Source organism: Mirounga leonina, unplaced genomic scaffold (assembly GCF_011800145.1).
Source record: "Mirounga leonina isolate KUSES-001 unplaced genomic scaffold, KU_Mleo_1.0 Mir_151, whole genome shotgun sequence".
NCBI classification, from domain to species: domain Eukaryota; kingdom Metazoa; phylum Chordata; class Mammalia; order Carnivora; family Phocidae; genus Mirounga; species Mirounga leonina.
The window spans coordinates 34,647,583-34,669,193 of record NW_023270377.1 but is presented as its reverse complement, the minus strand read 5'-3'; the positions used below and the strand labels follow the sequence as shown (position 1 = coordinate 34,669,193).

The 21,611-nt window shown below is 36.8% G+C and overlaps 1 protein-coding gene across 1 annotated transcript; it reads right to left on the bottom strand.

The window, feature by feature from the left end:
- Nucleotides 1–483: 483 nt before the first annotated feature.
- On the bottom strand, nucleotides 484–21,607 carry TYW5 (tRNA-yW synthesizing protein 5). Its single transcript, XM_035007445.1, has 8 exons — nucleotides 21,473–21,607; nucleotides 14,806–14,960; nucleotides 10,492–10,561; nucleotides 7,603–7,647; nucleotides 6,202–6,339; nucleotides 4,355–4,442; nucleotides 3,847–3,963; nucleotides 484–786 (listed from the first exon to the last, which is right to left on the bottom strand). The coding sequence occupies exons 1-8, from the start codon at nucleotides 21,548–21,550 to the stop codon at nucleotides 530–532; spliced, it is 948 nt and encodes a 315-aa protein (XP_034863336.1). The 5' UTR covers nucleotides 21,551–21,607; the 3' UTR covers nucleotides 484–529.
- Nucleotides 21,608–21,611: the final 4 nt, after the last annotated feature.

The following is a 21,611-nucleotide window of genomic DNA, read 5'->3' as shown; positions in this document are numbered from 1 at the left end:
CATATTAAGAGAAGGCCCTTGGAATCCAGCCTGACTCCTCCACTGCATGTAAATGAAGATGCACATGGCTCAAACTGCTATTGGCAATCATCCCATGACCACGAGGGTAGCCAGCCTTAGGATGATGCCAATGCCGCAGTTGAAAATGGGAGAAAAAAACCCTAGAGGCTCTTGGTGACACTACTGAATCACTGGATCAGAAATACTAAAGCCCGTTCTATCAGCAGACTTCATGATAATGATTCAATACATTTTATTAAGTCCTTTTAAGTCGGATTTTTAGTTATTTGCATCTGAAAGCTAGAGTGGTCCCACCCAGTACAGCAGTCTTTCAACCATAACAATCTGTATTAAATAGAAACCATATAAACACCAATTCATATTTATTTAATCTATAAATCTGAGGTTTTCTTTCCTATTTTAACAAAGAATGAATCTTTTAAAAAATAATTTATATGTGGTTATATTTTTCCAGTATTTGAGCTGAATTGTATTTAAAAGTTTATATTCATTGCATTCACTTCATTATTTACTCAAAGTTTTTACTATAGGCTTTATCTTGAATGTGTAAGACCATTCGCCGTGCATAGAAGTCCCTGTATTCCTCTGGTAATTCAGCCAGTGTTTTTAAAGCTCTGTCCAAAATTTGTGCAGCTCTTGATGCTGCTGTAGGATCTTTGTTTCCATAGGTATCTGTTTTATCATAGCATTCAGATGGAAGGTGCTTCCAAAAGATATTCACTCCCACTCCAAACTCTTCAGAAATTACGTTATGGAACCATAAAGCTGGAGAAAGTTTAAGGAAAAAAAAAAGTTAAAAATAAAACCTAGAGTAAAAAAAAAAAAAAAAACCAAAATGTCAGTGAAATATCACAAATTGCATATAGCCAGTGTAAGAAATTCTTGTAACTAGATCCCTTCGTTAGCACACTCCCAGCTTTTAACAGAATCATTTTAACTTTTATGAATTGCCAACCAATTTAAAGTGTCAGTAACACAACCCTACTTTTAAAACCTTTGGAAATAGCAATTTTCCCTTTTAACTTGAAAGACATAATAAAGTTATATTTGTTTTGTAGTTCTGTAATTTGGGGCTATGTTTTCTGTTACTTGTTTACACTTCCTGAGTCATATAACCACATTAAAAGTGTTTATTTTTTATACACAGAACATTTCAATCATTTGAGGAGTATCTCTGACCTCTTCTGCCTCAGCACAGTACTTTTGTTCTCAAAGACTTCCTATTCAAGCTGCATTTGGTTTTCTAACTTGTTTAAATTTGCATTCATTGTAGCCTGCTTAGTTTTATACTTCTTTTTGTAATGCACTTATAAATGTCTTATATTTCTTTCAGCTCCTGTACAATAAGTATATAAAACTAAAGCAAATATTTTGGTGGTAGAGAAGATGAATAAACTTTATCATATGATATAGCTAATTAATTTTTCACTTCCTCTAGAACGTTTCTTTGTTTTCAGTTGAGTCTGAATGTTTTCAAACTATAGGTGCTATAGGAATATGAAAGCAACATCACAATATAACCAAGATGAAATACTAGTCATGTAAATGGTGCACCTGGGTCGTTCAGTCGGTTAAGCGTCTGGTCTGCCTTCAGCTCAAGTCATGATCTCAGGGTCCTGGGATGGAGCCCTGAGTGGGACTCCCTGCTCAGTGGGGAGTCTGCTTCTCCCTCCCCCTCTGCTCCTCCCCCACCCCTGCTACTACTCTCTCTCAAATAAATAAAATCTTAAAAAAAAAATACTAGTCACATCAAAAAATGTTTAATCTTGTGAATGGGAGAAAGTAAGATTTACAAGATGCTAAATTTTAGAAACAAACTCATTCTAAGGGTGCTCTAGGAAAAACAAAAGCTTAAAATATTTTGATTTGCAAAACTAGTTTCAAACATGGATTTAATCTTAACTACTCTTTCTTTCAGAATCTTTTTCCTTATTCAATATAACAGGAAAAAAGCTAACCATTCTGTTAAATTTAAATGCAAAGATGGGGGTTTTGCTTTTATTTCAAAATATATGCAAATGTTAAGTATTTCTGGCTCGCTTTTTTTTTCCTTAAGTTGTATACAGAATAAGAGAAAACTGCATAGCTCTTAACCAGTCTCTAAAGATACAAAACCAAAAAATTTAAATAATAGCAATGGATTTAAACACCAGTGTGCTGGTTGTTTACAAAGAACATAAGAAGTTAATGTATCAAATTTTTACAGATAATCAATTATGTTAAGGACATTGTATCAGGCCCCTTGGGGAATACAAAGATTGCCAAAACATGGTTCCTTATCCTCAAGCAATTTATAATGTAGCCCCAAATAAGATCATCATATTTTTATTAATACTTTTTTACTTAATTCTGTCACTGAAAAAGAGGTATTTTTTTTTTAAAGATTTTATTTATTCATTTGAGAGACAGAGCACAAGCAGGGGGGAGAGGCCGAGGGAGAGGGAGAAGCAGACTCCCCACTGAGCTGGGAGCCCGACAGATCCCAGGACTCTGAGATCATGACCTAAGCTGGAGGCAGATGCTTAACCATCTGAGCCACCCAGGTGCCCCCAAAAAGAGGTATTAATGATTAAAAATATATTAACTTAAATATGAAAAATACAACTATACAAACAATTTGTTAATGTACTCCTTTAATCTTAATTATGATTTTTTTTTTTTAAGATTTTATGTATTTATTTGAGAGAGAGAGTGAGAAACAGCATGAGAGGGGATAGGGTCAGAGGGAGAAGCAGGCTCCCTGCTGAGCAGGGAGCCCGATGCGGGACTCGATCCCGGGACTCCAGGATCATGACCTGAGCTGAAGGCAGTCCCTTAACCAACTGAGCCACCCAGGTGCCCCTTAATTATGACTTTTATAATCTTAAGGTATTCACTTCTGAATAATTACAGATGTTAATTATATCACTAATTACTAACAACTAATGCCCTTTTTATTGTACAAAGAAATTAAGTGACACTAATTCAGACCATAGAAAATAATGCACACAGGGGCGCCTGGGTGGCTCAGTCGTTAAGCGTCTGCCTTCGGCTCAGGTCATGATCTCAGAATCCTGGGATCGAGCCCCGCATCGGGCTCCCTGCTCAGTGGGAGCCTGCTTCTCCCTCTCCTACTCTCCCTGCTTGTGTTCCCTCTATCGCTGTGTCTCTTTCTGTCAAATAAATAAAAATCTTAAAAAAAAAAAATAATGCACACAAAAGACATCACAGGTGTTGAGATTATAACAATTTGATATTTAATAAAATCTCTGATCTGTTTTGGCTTTGAAATATATTTACCATTTCTTGGTAAATACTTAAGTGACATAGTTCTAAAATATGCAGTATTTTTTTTTTTTAAAGATTTACTTATTTTAGAGAGACAGGGGTGGCGGAGGGACAGAGAGAGAGGGAGAGAGTCTTAAGCAGACTCTGCGCTGAGTGCAGAGCCTGACATGGGGCTCCATCTTACAACCCTGAGATCAGGACCTGAGCCAAACAGAGTCGGATGCTTAGCCCACGGTGCCACCCAGGTGTTCCAATATGCAAATATTTTAGAAAGGATTAAAAAGAACCAGGTATAATCTTTTCCCAAAGTATCTTGTTTGATGTCATTTAATAAGAGTGTAATGTTATATAGATTGCCTCTGAAAAGCAAGATCGTTAATTTTATAAGAATTTGCTTAAGCATACTTTAAACACACATACACAGTTGTATAAAAATCAACTTGTATAGGACAGAATACATATAACAAACATACATTTGTACTAAAAAAATCATATAATGGATGAGTGACAGAGTACAGATTTTATAAACAGGAAATGAATGAGGTCTAGAAATCTTACCAGGAATGAATAATACATCTCCAGCTTTAAGGGAACATTCATACCTTCTAGCCTTGGAAAACAGTGGATATTTAGCTAAGTCTGGGTTATCTATATCCAGTACTTTTGATTTAGTACCTGAAAAGTTCCAAAAAAGGATAATATAGATTAAGCAAAGTTAGCATTTCTTTAAAGGTAATCACAAATATAAACTTGAAAATTTTTCTTTTCTGTACAATTATTTATTATATCCACACTGTAAGAACAATTACTATTCTCCTGAAACCTAAGACAATTTTCAATGATCCACCCTTTATGACTATTGACATCCATGTAATATAATTAAGAAAATCTGAAAATTCCATTGTTCATATAGCCTATCATTACATATATACATGTGGAGAACACAAATACATCATAATTAGAAAGAGGCCCTAAGATGTTTTTCTATGAAAATAAAGAGGTTTCCTAAGAAGAGTAACTGAATAGACTAGACTTTTGAAATATAAACTTAAAAAAAAAAAAGTACCTGATAAATATAAATACTGGGCATCTCGAGGACTGAATAGTACAACACGCTTTTTTCCTGTCACTTGTATTAAGAAGTTATCCATTACCTGAAGGCCAATAAGAACTTATGGATAAGCAATATCTAAAATTTAAATAAACAGAACCAATGGTATATTCCAAACAGTTAAATGTAAATCCTACCTTTAGTAAGACTCGACTCACATTTCTAAAACATTTATAGTAATATGCTAACAATGCAAACATTTGTATTGTAATTGAAACTGTGCCTTTATTAAAGATATTCCTGCAGCACTGCCTTTATTAAAGATATTCCTGAAGGACTGGCAAGCCATTAGGAAATCTGAGAACTATTTGCCCTTGCCCCACTTATTTGAGGCTCTCCTTGGTTAGTACTTCCTTATCTGTCAAGGAATGCTATATGGCCAACATTAGGCAACAGATTGAAAGCACTTAGAAAAATTAAGTGCTGGGAAAACACAAGGTACTGCTGTAATCAACCATCACTAAACTCTTTTAATATATACGGCCAACCATAATTAGTTACAGGCATCTTGATTTCCAAATTCTTTCTTTCCAAATTTTCTTAATGTACTTATTAATGGAGTAATCTTGACTACTTCTGCATACACAAGGGTACACTTTGCGGAAAATGTTAAAAGGCAGAGCTACGTAATTCTCAGCCAAGGAATTAAAATATATACTAAGCAAGATATATTCATAATTATTTACATATTGCTTCTACCTAAGCATTTTTCCTTTCATTACTAACCCTTTTCTTATGTAAACCTTAACTATATAACAGGCATTCCTTTGACTTATTTTTAATGTAAGAAAAGCTGTTTGGAATTCTATTCTAAATCTAGATAGTGATACTAGTTAAAATTTAAAATAGTCACATAATACAATTAATATATTTAAGTCACCACATCATTTTTTCACCATATCATTTATGCAAAACTTTTAAAAAATATACTAAGAATTTATGTCTATCTCATTTAATTAGAGTTACGATGTTAAAATCCTCCCAAGCGGCCCTCAGCTGAATTATAACACACTTATAAAACTTAATATAGCTTGATTTAGAGCTTTTTAAAAAATTATCTTTAGAAACCTATTAGGTATTGCTTTAGCGTCCTAAATTTCTCCACCCAACACCAAACCATATACAATACTCTTAATGTGTTTAAAAGATTTATATGCATACATTTAAGCAAGTAAAATTGTAATACCATAGAGTAAATGATCAGGGACAATAAAATAAACAGGAAATGAATGAGGTCTAGAAATCTTACCAGGAATGAATAATACATCTTGGTGCTCAAAGATACAGTGGACATTTCACATTCTCAAGGGATGTATAATCTAAGACCTTCAGAAATCCCCAAATTCTTATAACTGGAAATGGCTCTCCACAAACTTCTGCCTTTCTCTTGAATAACAGTTCCATCTAGTCATGTGTATCATTTTCACATCCTCATTGTCACAACCTTAATTGCTTTTTCCACTTGTACAACTTTCCCCCTCATCTGGTGGCCGTTTTTCACATATTAAAAACCACTTCCAAAAACTTCACACACACACACACACACACACACAATATAACAAATCAAGAACACCACCACAGAGAAATGCAAATGTGAGAAACTAACTAGGCTATAGCATTAGTTAAATAATTTATTCCCGTATCACCAACTTGCAGAGCACTCTGTTTTCAAATCTCATGTTTCAGCAAATTATGTCTCCAAGATCTTTAGGGTAGTCTACAGAAAGTTGAAACTGTAAATGTTATGTCTATAAATGCTAAATATCTACTGTAGCTTCAGATTTCTCATTTATGTAGCATACATCATAGTGGGTCCAAAGTTGTAATCCTGGTGAGCTAATTCGAAAAACACTGGAAAAGAACTGCTCCTCTTTGAAAAATTTTGGAAACTTAATATCTCCTTCCAGTAAAGGAAACTGCTTTCTGATATCTGCAACATCCTGCATTGAGAGAAACATGGTAAGAATTTTAATAATGCAATATTTGTATAATGCTTGTTTTACCTCAGGCTGCCATCAGAGCCCATGATATTAAGGAGGAATGGGGTAAAACTGTTCATTGCTTTAAAATACTACTAAGTGATGACAGTCAACACATGAGCTTTCAAATGAAGAAATAATAGACTATGTAACAGACTGCAGATTCAACAATATCAGTACGGTTAAGCTTAATATGCTTCATTAATAGGTTCTTCCTATTTAGACAACAATCATACAATTGCCATCTACTCCAATAGTAAGTATTTAAAATTTAGGAGTCAACAATTTGAATATTATCAACTATGTAAAACCTATGGGTTTTACTGAAGGAAGAGACTAAAAGAAGTCAAAGAACTAAATGGGGACAGAGGGGCGCCTGGGTGGCTCAGTCGGTTGAGCATCTGCCTTCAGCTCAAGTCATGATCCCAGAGTCCTGGGATCGAGCCCCGCATCGGGCTCCCTGCTCGGCGGGAAGCCTGCTTCTCCCTCTCCCACTCCCCCTGCTTGTGTTCCCTCTCTCGTTGTGTCTCTCTCTGTCAAATAAATAAATAAAATCTTTTAAAAAAATAAATAAATAAAAAATGGGGACAGAAAAAGAATCTTTATCATTTTAGGGACCATTCCTTAACAATGCAGCCATACTAATTTGACTCTGAATACATGTCAAAGCTTGTATTACTGAATTATTCAGTATTTTAATAATTATTTTAGATTATATTTTATGAGCTGAATGGCCATCTGTAAAATATAATAGAAAGGATTTTTTAATTGTGTAGAGATTAGAGTGACTTTAAACACTAAGATACTATGGTCCTACTTAAAAACTAATAAACTTAATAATTTTACTTCATTTTTTCTTTTAAAGATTCATTTATTTATTGTAGAGAGAGAGAGCATGTGCATGCAAGCAGGGGAGGGGCAGAGGGAGAGAGAGAAAATCCTCAAGCAGACTCCCTGCTTGAGTGCAGAGCCTGACTCGGGGCTTGATCCCAGGACCCTGATATCATAACCTGAGCCGAAATCAAGAGTGGCCACTTAGCCGACTGAGCCACCCAGGCACCCCTAATAATTTTTCTTATTCAAGGGCAGAAATCATTGAGAAAAGAATGGGAAAAAGATGAAACAGGTCATATGTCAGGCAATAAGTATAAAAACTACAGTGCCAATTTAAAATATATACATCCATTAGGTTTTAAGCCTTTGCTTTACATTCAGAATTCTTACCTTTCTAGGGTCTTCCCCAAGTGACCGTAAGTAGTACTTCTCATCCTTAAACACCCCAAAGAAAAGTAACATAAATATTCATGTAAAAATAATAGAAAATAAAGATGGAAGGAAATGAGTTGTAAAATCTAACCCAGTTGTTTTTGAAACAGTTCTGTTTTCTTACCCTTTCTACTAATGCTCTCTGGTGGCCATATGAAGAAATGTCTTTATTAGGCTGCTTGTAATAATGACTGGATCCACAAAATATTATATAAATATGAAAGGCAACACATATCTACTCTATCTAAAACACAATGCTTAATTCAGACTTTAAGTTATTTAGACTCCTAACAATAAGACTTAAAAGAATTCTCATTTGTATAACACACATGATCTCAAGGTATTGTTGAGGCCAATAACAAACTTAATGCAAATGTAGAATAGGAGATAAATATGATAATTAAAATTTCAGTAATACATTTTTTAAAAATCTGGAACACTGCACTTTATCAAGTTAAGCCTACCACTGGTCATATAAATTCTCAAGCCAAATCCTTTAAAATCAGCTCATGTAGGAGTTAGAAATATGTCATTTCAAAAAAAAAAAAAAGTCATTTTAGAGTAGTAAATTCATGTTGATACTTAAAAAAAACTGCCAATTACCCTTCACCGAGTAGCTATAAGAGAGAACTGTTTGAATTATAAAACACTACTGTTGCCTGCATTTCTTCTAAGAATTAGAGAACTGAGATACTGGATCAAGCACAAGGGCAAGCCAACTCAGGAATTCTGCCTCTTTTATACCTACACTGACCATTGTAACACAAAATTCAAAAATCCATGTTATTTACCTTAACAACGTATTATAAATCTATGACCAAAAATTTAACTCTACTCTCAGATCCAGTGTTTTTATATTTTTAAGTAATACCAGATAATTTCTATAAATTTATTATTGGCTAAATAGGTTTCAAAGTATGCTCTTCAAAATTCTAAGAGTTTTCTACCAGTTCTAATGTTTCAGGATTGGAAAAAAAATTCATGGGCAGACACAGAGGTGCACCGCTCAGAACCCCTTTAAGAAAGAATTCATTGCTAGTTGCATAGAGTGTGATTAACTTATGGCTGCCAGCCATTAATTCTTTCAGGTCTACCTCAGCCTTTCAAGGTCGTGCTCTTCTTGGGGTAGCCCCAACCAATGACTGAGCAAGACAGTAAAAGGCTTAGGCATTGCCAACACACACAGCACTCCTCTAACAGGCAGTCTTTGCTCAGGAGTTCCACAGTGAGCTGGCAGAGAGTCTGTCAGATCTAGGTCACTGTCTGATGGCTTCCCCCTACCCAATCCTTCTCTTTCCTTTCAGGGGTATTACTCCCCAGTAAACCTATTTGCACTCCTAATTCCATCTTAGCACCTGCTTCTTGAAAGACTGAAATACTTTCCATAATTTTAAGATGTAAATATACATGTATAGTCAGTTGCCCTTTGAAACTTTCCTGTCCAAGGGTAATGAGCAGCACAGATGTAAATAGCCATGAAATGTCAAGTGAAGTAAAAGAAACAGACAAGATAAAGGATTTACGTCTAAAGATTATGGAAAGTATATAAACAAGATGAATATACACTGTTAGTTCAGGTATAGTTAATGGAATCAGTTTTAGTAGACAATCTTATCATACCACAGAATCACAGACCTGCAGAGTTTGGAGGGATCCTGGTGGTAATCTGATGTGACCACTACCTGTTGAAACAACTGTGAGCAGGCAGCACTTGTCACTACCAAACTGGCCACCAGCCTGGCTGGCTCAAATGCACACAACAGCTTTATTCAAAGCTTAAAAAGCAGTTTATTTTTAAAATGCGCTTTTGAGATAACCGTGAATTTTTAAAAAATGTATTTATATATAAGCCTCAATGCTTTATCTCAAGATATTTAAATTGAATTAAAACTGAATTATAAAAGGGCGCCTGGGTGGCTCAGTTGGTTAAGCGACTGCCTTCAGCTCAGGTCATGATCCTGGAGTCCCGGGATCGAGTCCCACATCGGGCTCCCTGCTCAGCAGGGGGTCTACTTCTCCCTCTGACCCTCTTCCCTCTCTTGCTATCTGTCTCTCATTCTCTCTCTCTCAAATAAATAAATAAAATCTTAAAACAAAAACAAAAACAAAAACTGAATTATAATGTAAATAAGTAGAATTCTTCTGCATTTAATCCTGAACAAATGTTATAGCAAATACAACAGAAATCACATTGATAATAACAATAATAAAATATAGAAATAGTCTAACAGTCAATAAGATATGAAAATAAAGTTCTCCTTCAGCATTTGAACTGAATATCAGACCAAAGCATTTTCTTTTCTTTTTTTTTTTTTTTTTGAGAGAGAGCGAGCACAAGCAGGGGGAGCAGCAGAGGGAGAGGGAGAAGCAGGCTCCCCACCGAGCAGGGAGCCAGATGCGGGGCTCGATCCCAGGACCCTGGGATCATGACCTGAGCTGAAGGCAGCCGTTTAACCGACTGAGCCACCCAGGCGCCCCAGACCAAAGCATTTTCAAAGAAAGTTATCATTTATCGCTAACATTTAGTAAGTAGTTTCCAAATGTCAGGCATTGTGCTAAGTACTCTACAAATTTTATTTAGTTAACTGTCACAAAAACCTTATCAAACAGGTACTGTTATTGTTCCTATTTTATAGATGAGTAGACTGAGGTACAGAAAAATAATTTGGCCAAGGTTTGAGATCTAATAAATAGCAAAACTAGATCTACTGGCACACACAACCAAACCTTAAAAACAGCTATCAGAGAAGACTACAGCTCTTGTATATCTAATATTCTTGTATAAGAAAATCCACCTAGTATGTACATATTAATGCTTTCTAAAGAAAATATGTTCAAAGCAGTTACCTCTGAAATAAAGAATTCTTCATGCTTTTCTTCAGCTGCCCTCTGAACCAACTTATCAAAAGGTAAAGTTCTGAAATAAAGACAAAGAAGCCTTGGACTCAATAAGTCAACTAGTAATACCCTTATCACTATATATAGGCTTGTTGGAGTTGTATATGCTCTTCTGTTTTACAATAGCCATAATTTTATTATAATCTATTATGTGAAATTTTAAATTTTCAAAATTCATTTAGCAGTATGCTTATTTGACCTAGATTGTCTAAAATTATAATTTCAAAAATTAAAGACTTCTAAATCTATGGGACAGATGAATCCTTCTTATGTCAATACCCTCCTATTCCAAGTTACTGTTAGAAAAATGTTTCTATGGTATCTGGTTACCTCTGGATATACACAAACTTTCAAATGTGCTACTTCAAGTGTCATGGCAAAACAAGTCTTGTGACTGAGAAATGGGACAAACTACTAAGTGCTACTTTGGAAGAGATAGTAGGTAAATGATCCAGTAAGATCGAGTCTTTCACTCTCTCACTGATCTTCCTGCCTTCTGGAACTACCACAGAAAACCGAAGCCCACAACACTGCTCTCAATCTCCTTCACCACTCTGTCATTTTAAGGCTTCTGAGGAATACCTCAAGGAGAATTCAGGGAAGTGACCAAGTTTTATTCTTCTTCAACATTTCTGTTCAAATGGCTATCTCCTTCCCTTGTGGTAAACAGGGCTGAACATCACAAAAGCAGTTCGTTTCCTTTTATCTCACTATTGAGCCTGGAGGGCTACCATTTCTCTGGGTCCCATCCTGTCCCTTCACCAGTCTAGAAGCAAAAGTACTGACCCCTACATGAAGATGATAACAGTAACATCAAGACAATGAAGTCCTCAAAAGCATCTGGGTCAAAAGCCTCTCCACCCAACCCCCATTGCACTCCAGCCTCCAAACCTCTGATTAAGAGTAGTAGTCTTTTCTCTCCTTTTTTTCTTTTCGTCTTTTCACTCTTACCACCAAATATCTTTCCACTTTAAATCTGTACTGAGGAAATGGGGAGAAAGGGTTAGCAAAAACCCTTTCTCCTTCTCTATAAGATGACCTTGGGCTTACCTTTTCCTAGCAGTGCTTTTGTAGAAACCTACTGGGTAAAGATAAATGTGGAAGGTCACCTGTGATATCAGTTAACATTGTTTATTGTAAAAAATGACCCCTAATTGATGAACTATGTCTGGACTGAGAGGCTGATGAGTGGATTATAAATATTTGTTAAGAAGCAAAAGATATGGCTTCCCTGTGTGTGGTGTAACTCTTGTAATTGAGTTTGTCCCTTGGAGGAACCTAGATGCTAAATTCATGGGCCATTTCATGTCACTGGTTTCTGTGGACTATGTGGTTTCATTTAGCTAAGGTGTTTCTATACCCATCTTTATAGTCTTTCTTGTTCCCTTGCAATTAAGCTGTCACTTGGTGAACCAAAAAATGGCTCCTGGATTGGTACAAGGACTCCCACTGATACTATACTGCTAGAATGTAGTTTCCTGCCTTGTATCCTTTTGTAAAGCTAAGTGAATCTGATGCCAGATTATGGACTAATAGATCCTGTGGGCGCGAATGTCAATCTGAACTTGAGGACATTGCTGATGATTATGTATAAGAGTGAGCACTGCAAGAGAGAAGAAAGGAGTCTGCCATCTGCTCAGACCAATTTGCTACTACAGTTTCTAGCTAATTATATCAACAAATTTACTTGGCATCCTCCTATGCAATGTTTTCCATCTCTGACCTCACCATAGACCCTTCATTCCTACCAAAGCAACTTTGAAGAGTTTGGGGAAAATATGGAAGCCTCTCAGGTACAGAGCTACCCCTGTAATTGGTGCAGTTGCCTAGGCTTATCTTTTTACTAGGGAAAACTCAGAAGTGTTTCAAGACCTTTATAAGAACAGGGCAAATAGAGTAACTCAATCCAGAGAAGCAGAACTTGGGTGCTCTCAGCAATCTTTTTCCTTAGGTAGTGGTGCCTGTCAGAGCTTCTGAGAGAGGGGGGAACAAGGTGTGAATTAGGAAGTTCCTTAGACTCAAGGTTTTCATCTATCCCATGCATGTTTTAAAAAGAAGGACATCTGCTATTTAAGTTCCATCAGTCTGGACTGGTAACAGACCAGTAAGGGAGGTAGTATCAAAGAGGGGTTAGGATCATGGGTTCTGTGGAGTCAGGCAAATTTGGATATAAATTTGGTTCCATTATTTCAAGCTATATGATCTTGGGTAAGTTACTTAATGTATTTAAGCCTCCATTTTCTCAATTGTATAATTATTGAAAACAAAACAAAAAAAACTACCTCACAGGCTTTCTAAATTAAATCTACGATGCATGGCACAGTACTTGATATATAGTAAGTGCTCAGTAAAGGACAAATGGTGGGGTTAACAACAATGATAATGTACCCTTCAGCAGCATGAAAGTGGTTACCAACATTAAGAAAAAGAAAAAATAATCTTCAGTGTCCTGTTTCCCATTTGCAAAAGCTGCTTTGCAAAATCAAGATCAGGATTAATAAAAGTATAATAAATAGTAAGAGCAGGATGATGAAAGGAATTAGATGATGTGATAGACAGAAGCAGTTAAATAAAGCTATATTAAAAGTCAGACTGATTTACTTCTTTAAATCTATGACCAGAAGAATACCAACACTATTCTTCCACCACACAATACTCCTCTCACTTATAGTACCCTGAGTCTGGAAGAACACTGATAGCCACCAAGAAGAAAGAAGTAAAAGCTAAGACCTGGAAATGTATTGCTCTTCAAATATTTAATAAGCAGAAATGCAACCTTAAACTAAAGTGATGACAATGATATATGTGTGTAGGATTTCTTCCTTTCTAGACTCTTTCTGACCTAGATGCCTCCCTTCTTTCCTACTCCCTGGTAACTGCCAAAAATGACTACGTCTATTTTTTTCTTGCACTAAGAAAATAATCTTGCAACTCTTTAGTAGCTCTCGTGAAAGGCCTGGAGAAAGCTGGGATAGGAACTATTACATAATGTATGTGATTCAAAAACAAGTTTTGAGAAGTTTATGGAACACAACAAAACAGCAAAGCAATTCAAGATGAAGTTTCAATACCCATTTGTTATGGCTTTGGACTCTCTGGAAAATAAACATCATTAACTGCCGGCTTAAAAACGTTCATCATTCCAGCACTTTCATCCACCTTTTTGATTTAATAAAAAATGAAAAGTTCTTACACTTAGAAAAACTTGTGGCAATTAAACTCAATTCACGGCCTATTAAAAACCAAAACTATAATGGTGAATATTCAAAGGATCAAAAACTGAGAAATGCTTTGGCAAGCTGCTATATGAGCTTGGAAAACTCTAATGAGAAAGGAATGGCTCTGGACATTAGAAGCTCTGTTTAACTCATCTCTAAACTCTGGAAGGAACAGTGAGAACCATCTTTCTTTAAAAATCAGTCTTTTGTGAACTACATGGTTTTTTAATAGACTGAGTTTACTGGAAACTGCACGTGCAGAATATAAATATTTGTTTTTTAACATTTTTAATGAAACCTGGGAATAAATAACATATTACATCTATAAGATTACAACATTTAAAACTTTCAAGTTTGGACACTCAACAGCTTTTAACTATCTTACTTACTTTTAAGATATCCCAAAGCATAAAGTGACAACCACAAGGGAAATTAAAAGTATTTAAGGTTATTTTGTCAAAAGAGAAAATTTAGTATGATTTTTTTAAAACGATCCAAGTTGATGAAAAACTATACCAAACATAGCAACTACCTGTCCTTTATTTCTGGAGAGAGCAGAAAAAGAAAACATGGCCTTACACTTCTGTCACAGTAATTACAAATTAGAAAATCTTCTAAAAATAAGAGCATTAAAAATCAAAATAGGTTATGAAGGAAAACTTCAGAATTCATTACTCTAAATAACAATTACTAATGAGGTAGGATCAATTAATTAATGAAGCACTGAATGAGTATAGCACACCCAACGTTAGAGGTACTCTAATTCCAGTTACAGAAATCCAGTTCCTTCCATAGCTCCAGAAGGTATCAGGCATATACCTTATTTGAAAAAAATGGTCTTTGCAAATGTTTTTATATAACTGTGTAAACTCAGAATTCTTGTCTTTTAAAAGCTATTCTTTAAAAATTAGCAAGCTATTCCATGACTGTATCAAAGTAGCCAAAAGATCAAATGCCATATGGTCTTTGTATAATAATACAAAAATATTTTCAAGGCTTAAAGTAAGTTATTTGTAGTCCCAGAGTAAACCTCAGAAGAAAATACCTATATACAAAGTTCTTACTAATGAAGTCCATCTGGGAAAATGCAGCAACATGAATCTTTACTTCTTTTCTCCCTCCAACTTGGCTCAGGTAATCCACTGTCCATTTGCTTGTGCATGCCCCCAAATCAATTCCTTCCAACACTAGGGGTTTTCTCTGTAAGTGGGGAAAAATATACAACAAAAAATTAGGGAAAATGAACAATATATCTGGAGTTATATTTGGCAATAGAAGGACAAAAACAATTAAGGAATGATTCTTGATCCTAAGATGCTCAAACTCAAACCTTTGACAATTCATGCTATAAAGCAGGAAGAGCATCAATGTAATAGAACAAAATTTTAACATTAGGAAAATAAACCAAATGAAACAGGAGTACCATTACTAGCTGAGAACAAGAAATCTGAACATTATTTAAAGCATTTTCAGGGTGCCTGGGTGGCTCAGTTGGTTGAGCATCCGACTCGTGATTTCAGCTCAGGTCATGATCTCATGGATCATGGGATTGAGCCCCACATCTGGGCTCCAGCACTCAGCGGGAAGTCTGCTCAAGATTCTCTCTCTCCCGGGGCGACTGGGTGGCTCAGTCGTTGAGTGTCTGCCTTCAGCTCGGGTCATGATCCTGGAGTCCTGGGATCGAGCCCCGCATCGGGCTCCCTGCTCGGCGGGAGGCCTGCTTCTCCCTCTCTTACTCCCCCTGCTTGTGTTCCTTCTCTCACTGTGTCTATCAAATAAATAAAATCTTAAAAAAAAAAAAAAAGATTCTCTCTCTCTCCCTTTGCCCTCCCCACCCTCACACTTGCGCTCTCTCACAAATAAATAAATCTTTAAAAAAAGGCATTTTCACAAGTGTTATTTATGACAAAAATATAAATGATTAAAATTTGTATTTTATAGTCAAATATTGTTTGTAACTTTTTATTTTGATACTATTTCAAACTTGTGGAAAAGCTGCAAGAACAAAGAACTCCCATATACCCTTTACTCTGATTCACCAACTGTTAATTGAACATTTGCCTCATTTACTTTATCATTTGTTCTCACTCTATGTTGTGTATAGAGAGGAACATATTAAAAATAATTAAATTTTTTCTTAACTACTTCAAGGTATTGCTGACATCATACTCCTTTATCTCCAAAAACTGGAGTATATTTCCTGAGAACAAAGACATTTTCTTACATAGTCACAGAATAATTATCAAAATTACATTTAACACTGATATAATACTACGACTTCACAGTCCATATCCAAATTTTGCTAACTGTCCTAATAATATCCCTTATAGTTGCTTTTTGTTTTGTTTTCCCATTTCTGAGATGCCACATTGCATTTAGTTGCCATGTCTCTTTTTTTTTTTAAAGATTTTATTTATTTATTTATTTGAGAGAGAGAGAGAGAGAGAAACAGCATGAGAGGGGATAGGGTCAGAGGGAGAAGCAGGCTCCCCGCCGAGCCGGGAGCCCGATGTGGGACTCGACCCCGGGACTCCAGGATCATGACCTGAGCCAAAAGCAGTCGCTTAACCAACTGAGCCACCCAGGGGCCCAGTTGCCATGTCTCTTAATCTGGAACAGTTCGTCAGCCTTTTTCTTCCATGATCTCGATGTTTTTGAAAAGTACAGGCCAGTTATTTTGTAGGAAGCCTTTCAATTTCAGTTTATCTGATGTTTCTTCATGATTAGATTCAGGTTATGCATTTTTAGAAGGAATGTACCAAAGAAGCAATGTTGTGTCCTTCTCAGTGCAATGCATCAGGTAGCACATGATATTTTACCCTATTATTTGTGATGTTAATTTTGATCAACTGGTAATTCCTCTCTGAATTAAGTATTGCTATGATGACCACAAAAATTATGATTTTTAAAAACTCCATCATCTTCTACATTAGTTGGCTTTCTGATGTCAAAATGAGCTAATTTATTTATTTATCTCCATTAACTTTATTCACTTGGTTATAATCTACTGATATAATTTTGATGTTCAAATTATCTTAGATTTGGCCAGTAGGATCCAAATCAAGCTGGCTCTTGTGACTTTTTACCTGAACACTTCCTTACTTCATAGCAAAGAAAACACAATCCAGAATCCTTTTATACTCTTTCCATCCCAGCCCTACAGTCATTTCTTCAAGCAGCTCTGGTTTCTTTTAAAGGGTATGTTACTTAAAACCATGATCTGGGTGTTAGGTGTGTTCATTGCTATTGGGGTATCATTACTTCTAGGCCTTCTTAGTGGACAGGGCTAGGAAATATGCGGAAGTCTGTGTATACTTATTCCCCCTTTTCCCAAATACGCATGTGTGCGTATGCACACACACCCCCACCCCACATATGTATATACCATATCTATTTATCTCTCTCTCCAAGCATATGTATATACTATACACATACACACACACACACACATGCACTTAATGGATATATCTATGAACGAACCATAATACCTCTAATACTGATACCTCAATTCTGATCTTATACCACAGACTCATTTTAATTTTTGTTTATATATTCGTAACTCCTTTCTCCTAACAATGAGAAACCTCGTTCCTATTATCCTCAATGTTTAATCAATTGAATAAATTCAAAGTAAGTACTTTCACAATTGCTAAGTCACATCACTATAAAAAGCAAGTCTATTAACTAGAGTTCAGTATTTGTTTATAGTTTTTTTTTTGTCTTTAGACTGAGGATATACAATATGTACTGTGTTCAAAAGTGACTTGGGTTACTTATCTTCCTCCCCCTTACTTACTATTTTTTTATATTTTGTATTTGAGTTTTGGGTTTTTTAATCATCCTCATCCTTGTTAATTTTATTATTACTATTACTTTAGAATGTAAAATATTAATGTGATCCCCAAAGTCAAAACTATACAAAAAGGTCACCCCAGCCACATTCTTTCACCTCATACTCACTCATCCCCTATAGATAACCAGTCTCATTTCTGGCTTATCATTCCTTTTTTCCACCCCCCCCCCCACAAAGAGACCAAAAACATATATACTTCTTTATTTCCCCTTCTTTTTTTCACAAAAAGTTGTCATGTTATGTATTTTCTTTTGTAATTTGATTTTTTTTTTAATTTCAAAACATATCCTGGAAATCACTGCTATCAGTTCAGGTTATCTTCCTCATTCTTTTTTGTTGTTGTTGTTTTTTAAAGATTTTATTTATTTATTTGACAGAGAGTGAGAGAGGGAACACAAGCAGGGGGAGTGGGAGAGGGAGAAGCAGGCTTCCCGCCGAGCAGGGAGCCCGACGTGGGGCCCGATGTGGGGCTCGATCCCAGGACCCTGAGATCATGACCTGAGCCGAAGGCAGACCCTTAACAACTAAGCCACCCAGGCGCCCCTCTCATTCTTTTTTACAGCTTTGCACACCACAGTGTAAATGAGCAATTTAATCAATCACTCTCCTATGCATAGTTTTGTTTTTTTTTTAATGTGTTGAACTTCATGGACTCTACACACTTTTTTTTTTTTTTAAGATTTCATTTATTTATTTGAGAGAGAGAATGAGATAGAGAGAGAGAGCATGAGACGGGGGAGGGTCAGAGGGAGAAGCAGACTCCCTGCCGAGCAGGGAGCCTGATGCGGGACTCGGTCCTGGGACTCCAGGATCATGACCTGAGCCGAAGGCAGTCGCTTAACCAACTGAGCCACCCAGGCGCCCATAGTTTTTTTTTTTTTTTTTTTTTAGGTTATTTGCACTAATCCTCAGAGGAAACTCCTAAAAGTGGGACTGCTGGATCATAAAGTAAACATATATACAGTTTCATTAGATATACCAAATTCCCCCCAACAAGAGTTGTACCGTTTGGCATAAAGTGTGAAAGTGCCAGTTCCTTCACAGCCTCACCAACAGTAGTATTTTTAAAAATCAGCCTTCTGATTTTTTTGCCAATGATAGATAAGAAATGGAATATCAGTTTGGCTTGAGGTTCTCTTATGAGTAAAGTTGAACACCATTTCATGTTTAGAGGTCATTTTATCTTTTTTTTTTTTTTTTTTTTGGTCAACTGCTCACATTTTATCAGACTTTTGGCCCTTCACACCCCACCCCTTTAATTTTTAAAAGTTCTTAAATACATGGGCTTCTATGGCCCTTTTATGAAACATGTTGCCAATATTTTTTTCCCAGCTTGTATTTTATGTATTCAAATTTTAATCTTTTACTACACCTGAATTTTCAGTCATAGTTAGAAAGCCCTTCCACAGACCTACATTATAGAGAAATTTACCTATGTTTTCTTCTAGTACTGTGTAGTTTCACTTTATATTTGTGTCTCTGATCCATTTAGAGATTACTCTTGTGTATGGTGTCAGATATAAATCTAATTTTATCATTTTTTAAATGACTATCCAATTGCCCCAGCACCATTTATTTAAAAGAAAATGTGGTGTGTATATATATATATATATATATATACACACATACATATATACAATGGAATATTATGCAGCCATCAAAAAGAATGAAATCTTGCCATTTGCAACGACATGGATGGAACTGGAGGGTATTATCCTGAGCAAAATAAGTCAATCAGAGAAAGACATGTATCATATGACGTCACTGATATGAGGAATTCTTAATCTCAGGAAACAAACTGAGGGTTGCTGGAGTGGTCGGAGGTGGGAGGGATGGGTAGCTGGGTGATAGACATTGGGGAGGGTATGTGCTATGGTGAGCACTGTGAAGTGTACAAGACTGTTGAATCACAGATCTGTACCTCTGAAGCAAATAATACATTATATGTTAAAAAAAAAAGAAGAAGAAGATAGCAGTAGGGGAAGAATGAATGGGGGGAATCAGAGGGGGAGACGAATCATGAGAGATGATGGACTCTGAGAAACAAACTGAGGGTTCTAGAGGGGAGAGGGGTGAGTGGATGGGTTATGAGAAACAAACTGAGGGTTCTAGAGGGGAGAGGGGTGAGTGGATGGGTTAGCCTGGTGATGGGTATTAAAGAGAGCACATATTGAATGGAGCACTGGGTGTTACACGCAAACAATGCATCATGGAACACTACATCAAAAACTAATGATGTAATGTATGGTGATTAACATAACATAATAATAATAATAAAAAAGTTCCTTTGCCCCCGTGTTTCTTAATATACCGTGTTTATCACATACTAAATCTCCATATAAATGGAAATTTACTTCTGAATATATGTAGATCTCCAGACTTTTGGTTCTATTTCTCTGGTCTATCTATTCATGCACCTATATCACACTGTTAACTATTAAAACATGTTAAAAATATAAAGCCTAGGGCGCCTGGGTGGCTCAGTTGGTTAAGCGACTGCCTTCGGCTCAGGTCATGATCCTGGAGTCCCGGGATCGAGTCCCGCATCGGGCTCCCTGCTCAGCGGGGAGTCTGCTTCTCCCTCTGACCCTCCCCCCTCTCATGCTCTCTCTCTCTCATTCTCTCTCTCAAATAAATAAATAAAATCTTTAAAAAAATATATATGAAGCCTATGCCCCCTCGTAGATTTTCTTTAGTGTTTCCAAAGAAAGATCTTGTTTTCCAATTTCATTAATTTCTAATTTTATTACATTGTGACCAGAGTGTTGTTTGCAATTTTCCAGTTTATGAAACTTAGTGATGCTTTCTCTGTGACATATTATATATCTTGCCTGGGAAGATTACATTACAAAATACCCTCTGCCATGCATCTTACAAAGCATTTCCACATACAACAGTGGATCTCCACAGTGGTGCTCTGCAAACATCTTATATTAACACATACTGAGGTGGGGGTGGGGAGTGCAACAACAAACCAACCAACACTAGACCCACAAATAAATGAAGGCTTAGATCCTCTCTGTAGGTTGCTAATTCCCAAAAGAAAAAACTTCATTCCTGCTTCTTTAATACTGAGAACCGTAGCTCTATGACCACTTCGTAAATATCAAGTGAAATTGCGGGGAGAGAGGAGTTCAACCATAAGCATACTAACTATAACCTTGTCCGTTATTTTTTTCTTTAAATATCTGCTGGGCTCTTAGTTTCTCTGAAGTATGGGTTCCCTTACAAAGCACTGCAAGTAAAAATACTTCTCCTTAATATTTTCCTCTTGAGTTTTTCTCTTAAAGAACTAAGGTTCGAATTACACATATAAGAGCTTCCAACGTCTGAATTAGAACCCAGGTTAGTTAGAATCCAAGACCGGTGGAAGTTTCCTGAGGGCTTCCCATCGCTTCCCCTTTGGCTCAGTGCAGTGAAAAACTGCTCTTCGGAATCAAGTAACTCGAGTAGACGAACAGGCACCTTTTGCGCCACCAGCGGGCGGTGAAACCTCCTCTAAGCTTTAGGAAACCCGATGCAAGATGGGGTGGCAGTGGGAAATCTCCCTTCGTTGCCACAGTAACGGAAGGAGACAGCGTAAGAGAGTCCCAGAAAGGCCACTCTTCGCAGCGAGCAGTGCTCACTCGGCAAGCCGCTTCTCGCACTCAGCTCTCCGCTATCATCCTGCTCCCCAGAAACGTGGAGCTGTTCCCTCTGGAAAACTTAACAGATGATCCATTCGACATCCCCCATGCGCCCTCTCCCCTAGCCACAGAGCCAGCCAACCAACCATCTTCAGCCGCCCGCTGCCTCCTCCCCATAACCTGGGTCTCGAGAAACCAGTTCGGAGCCGCGCAAGTGGTAGGGAGGCCCTCACCTGCGGGTAGAGGTGCTGCATGAACTGTTCCCGCGAAACGCCCTCAAGCCGAGGTACCGGTAGACTCTGCCCGGCCATGGTCGCTCACGCCCGCCCTCTTCCAAGTCCTGGAAACCGTGGCCTGACACGTCCCTCAGCG

Bases quoted from the DNA above. Each gene is read 5' to 3' on its own strand.
- TYW5 (XM_035007445.1), bottom strand. From the start codon at position 21,550: ATGGCCGGGCAGAGTCTACCGGTACCTCGGCTTGAGGGCGTTTCGCGG. The intron at 14,961-21,472 runs GTGAGGGCCTCC...CCCCACTTACAG, and splicing joins TGCAGCACCTCTACCCGCAG to AGAAAACCCCTAGTGTTGGA. The intron at 3,964-4,354 runs GTACTTTTTTTT...GGAACTTTTCAG, and splicing joins CCAGTATTTATATTTATCAG to GTACTAAATCAAAAGTACTG.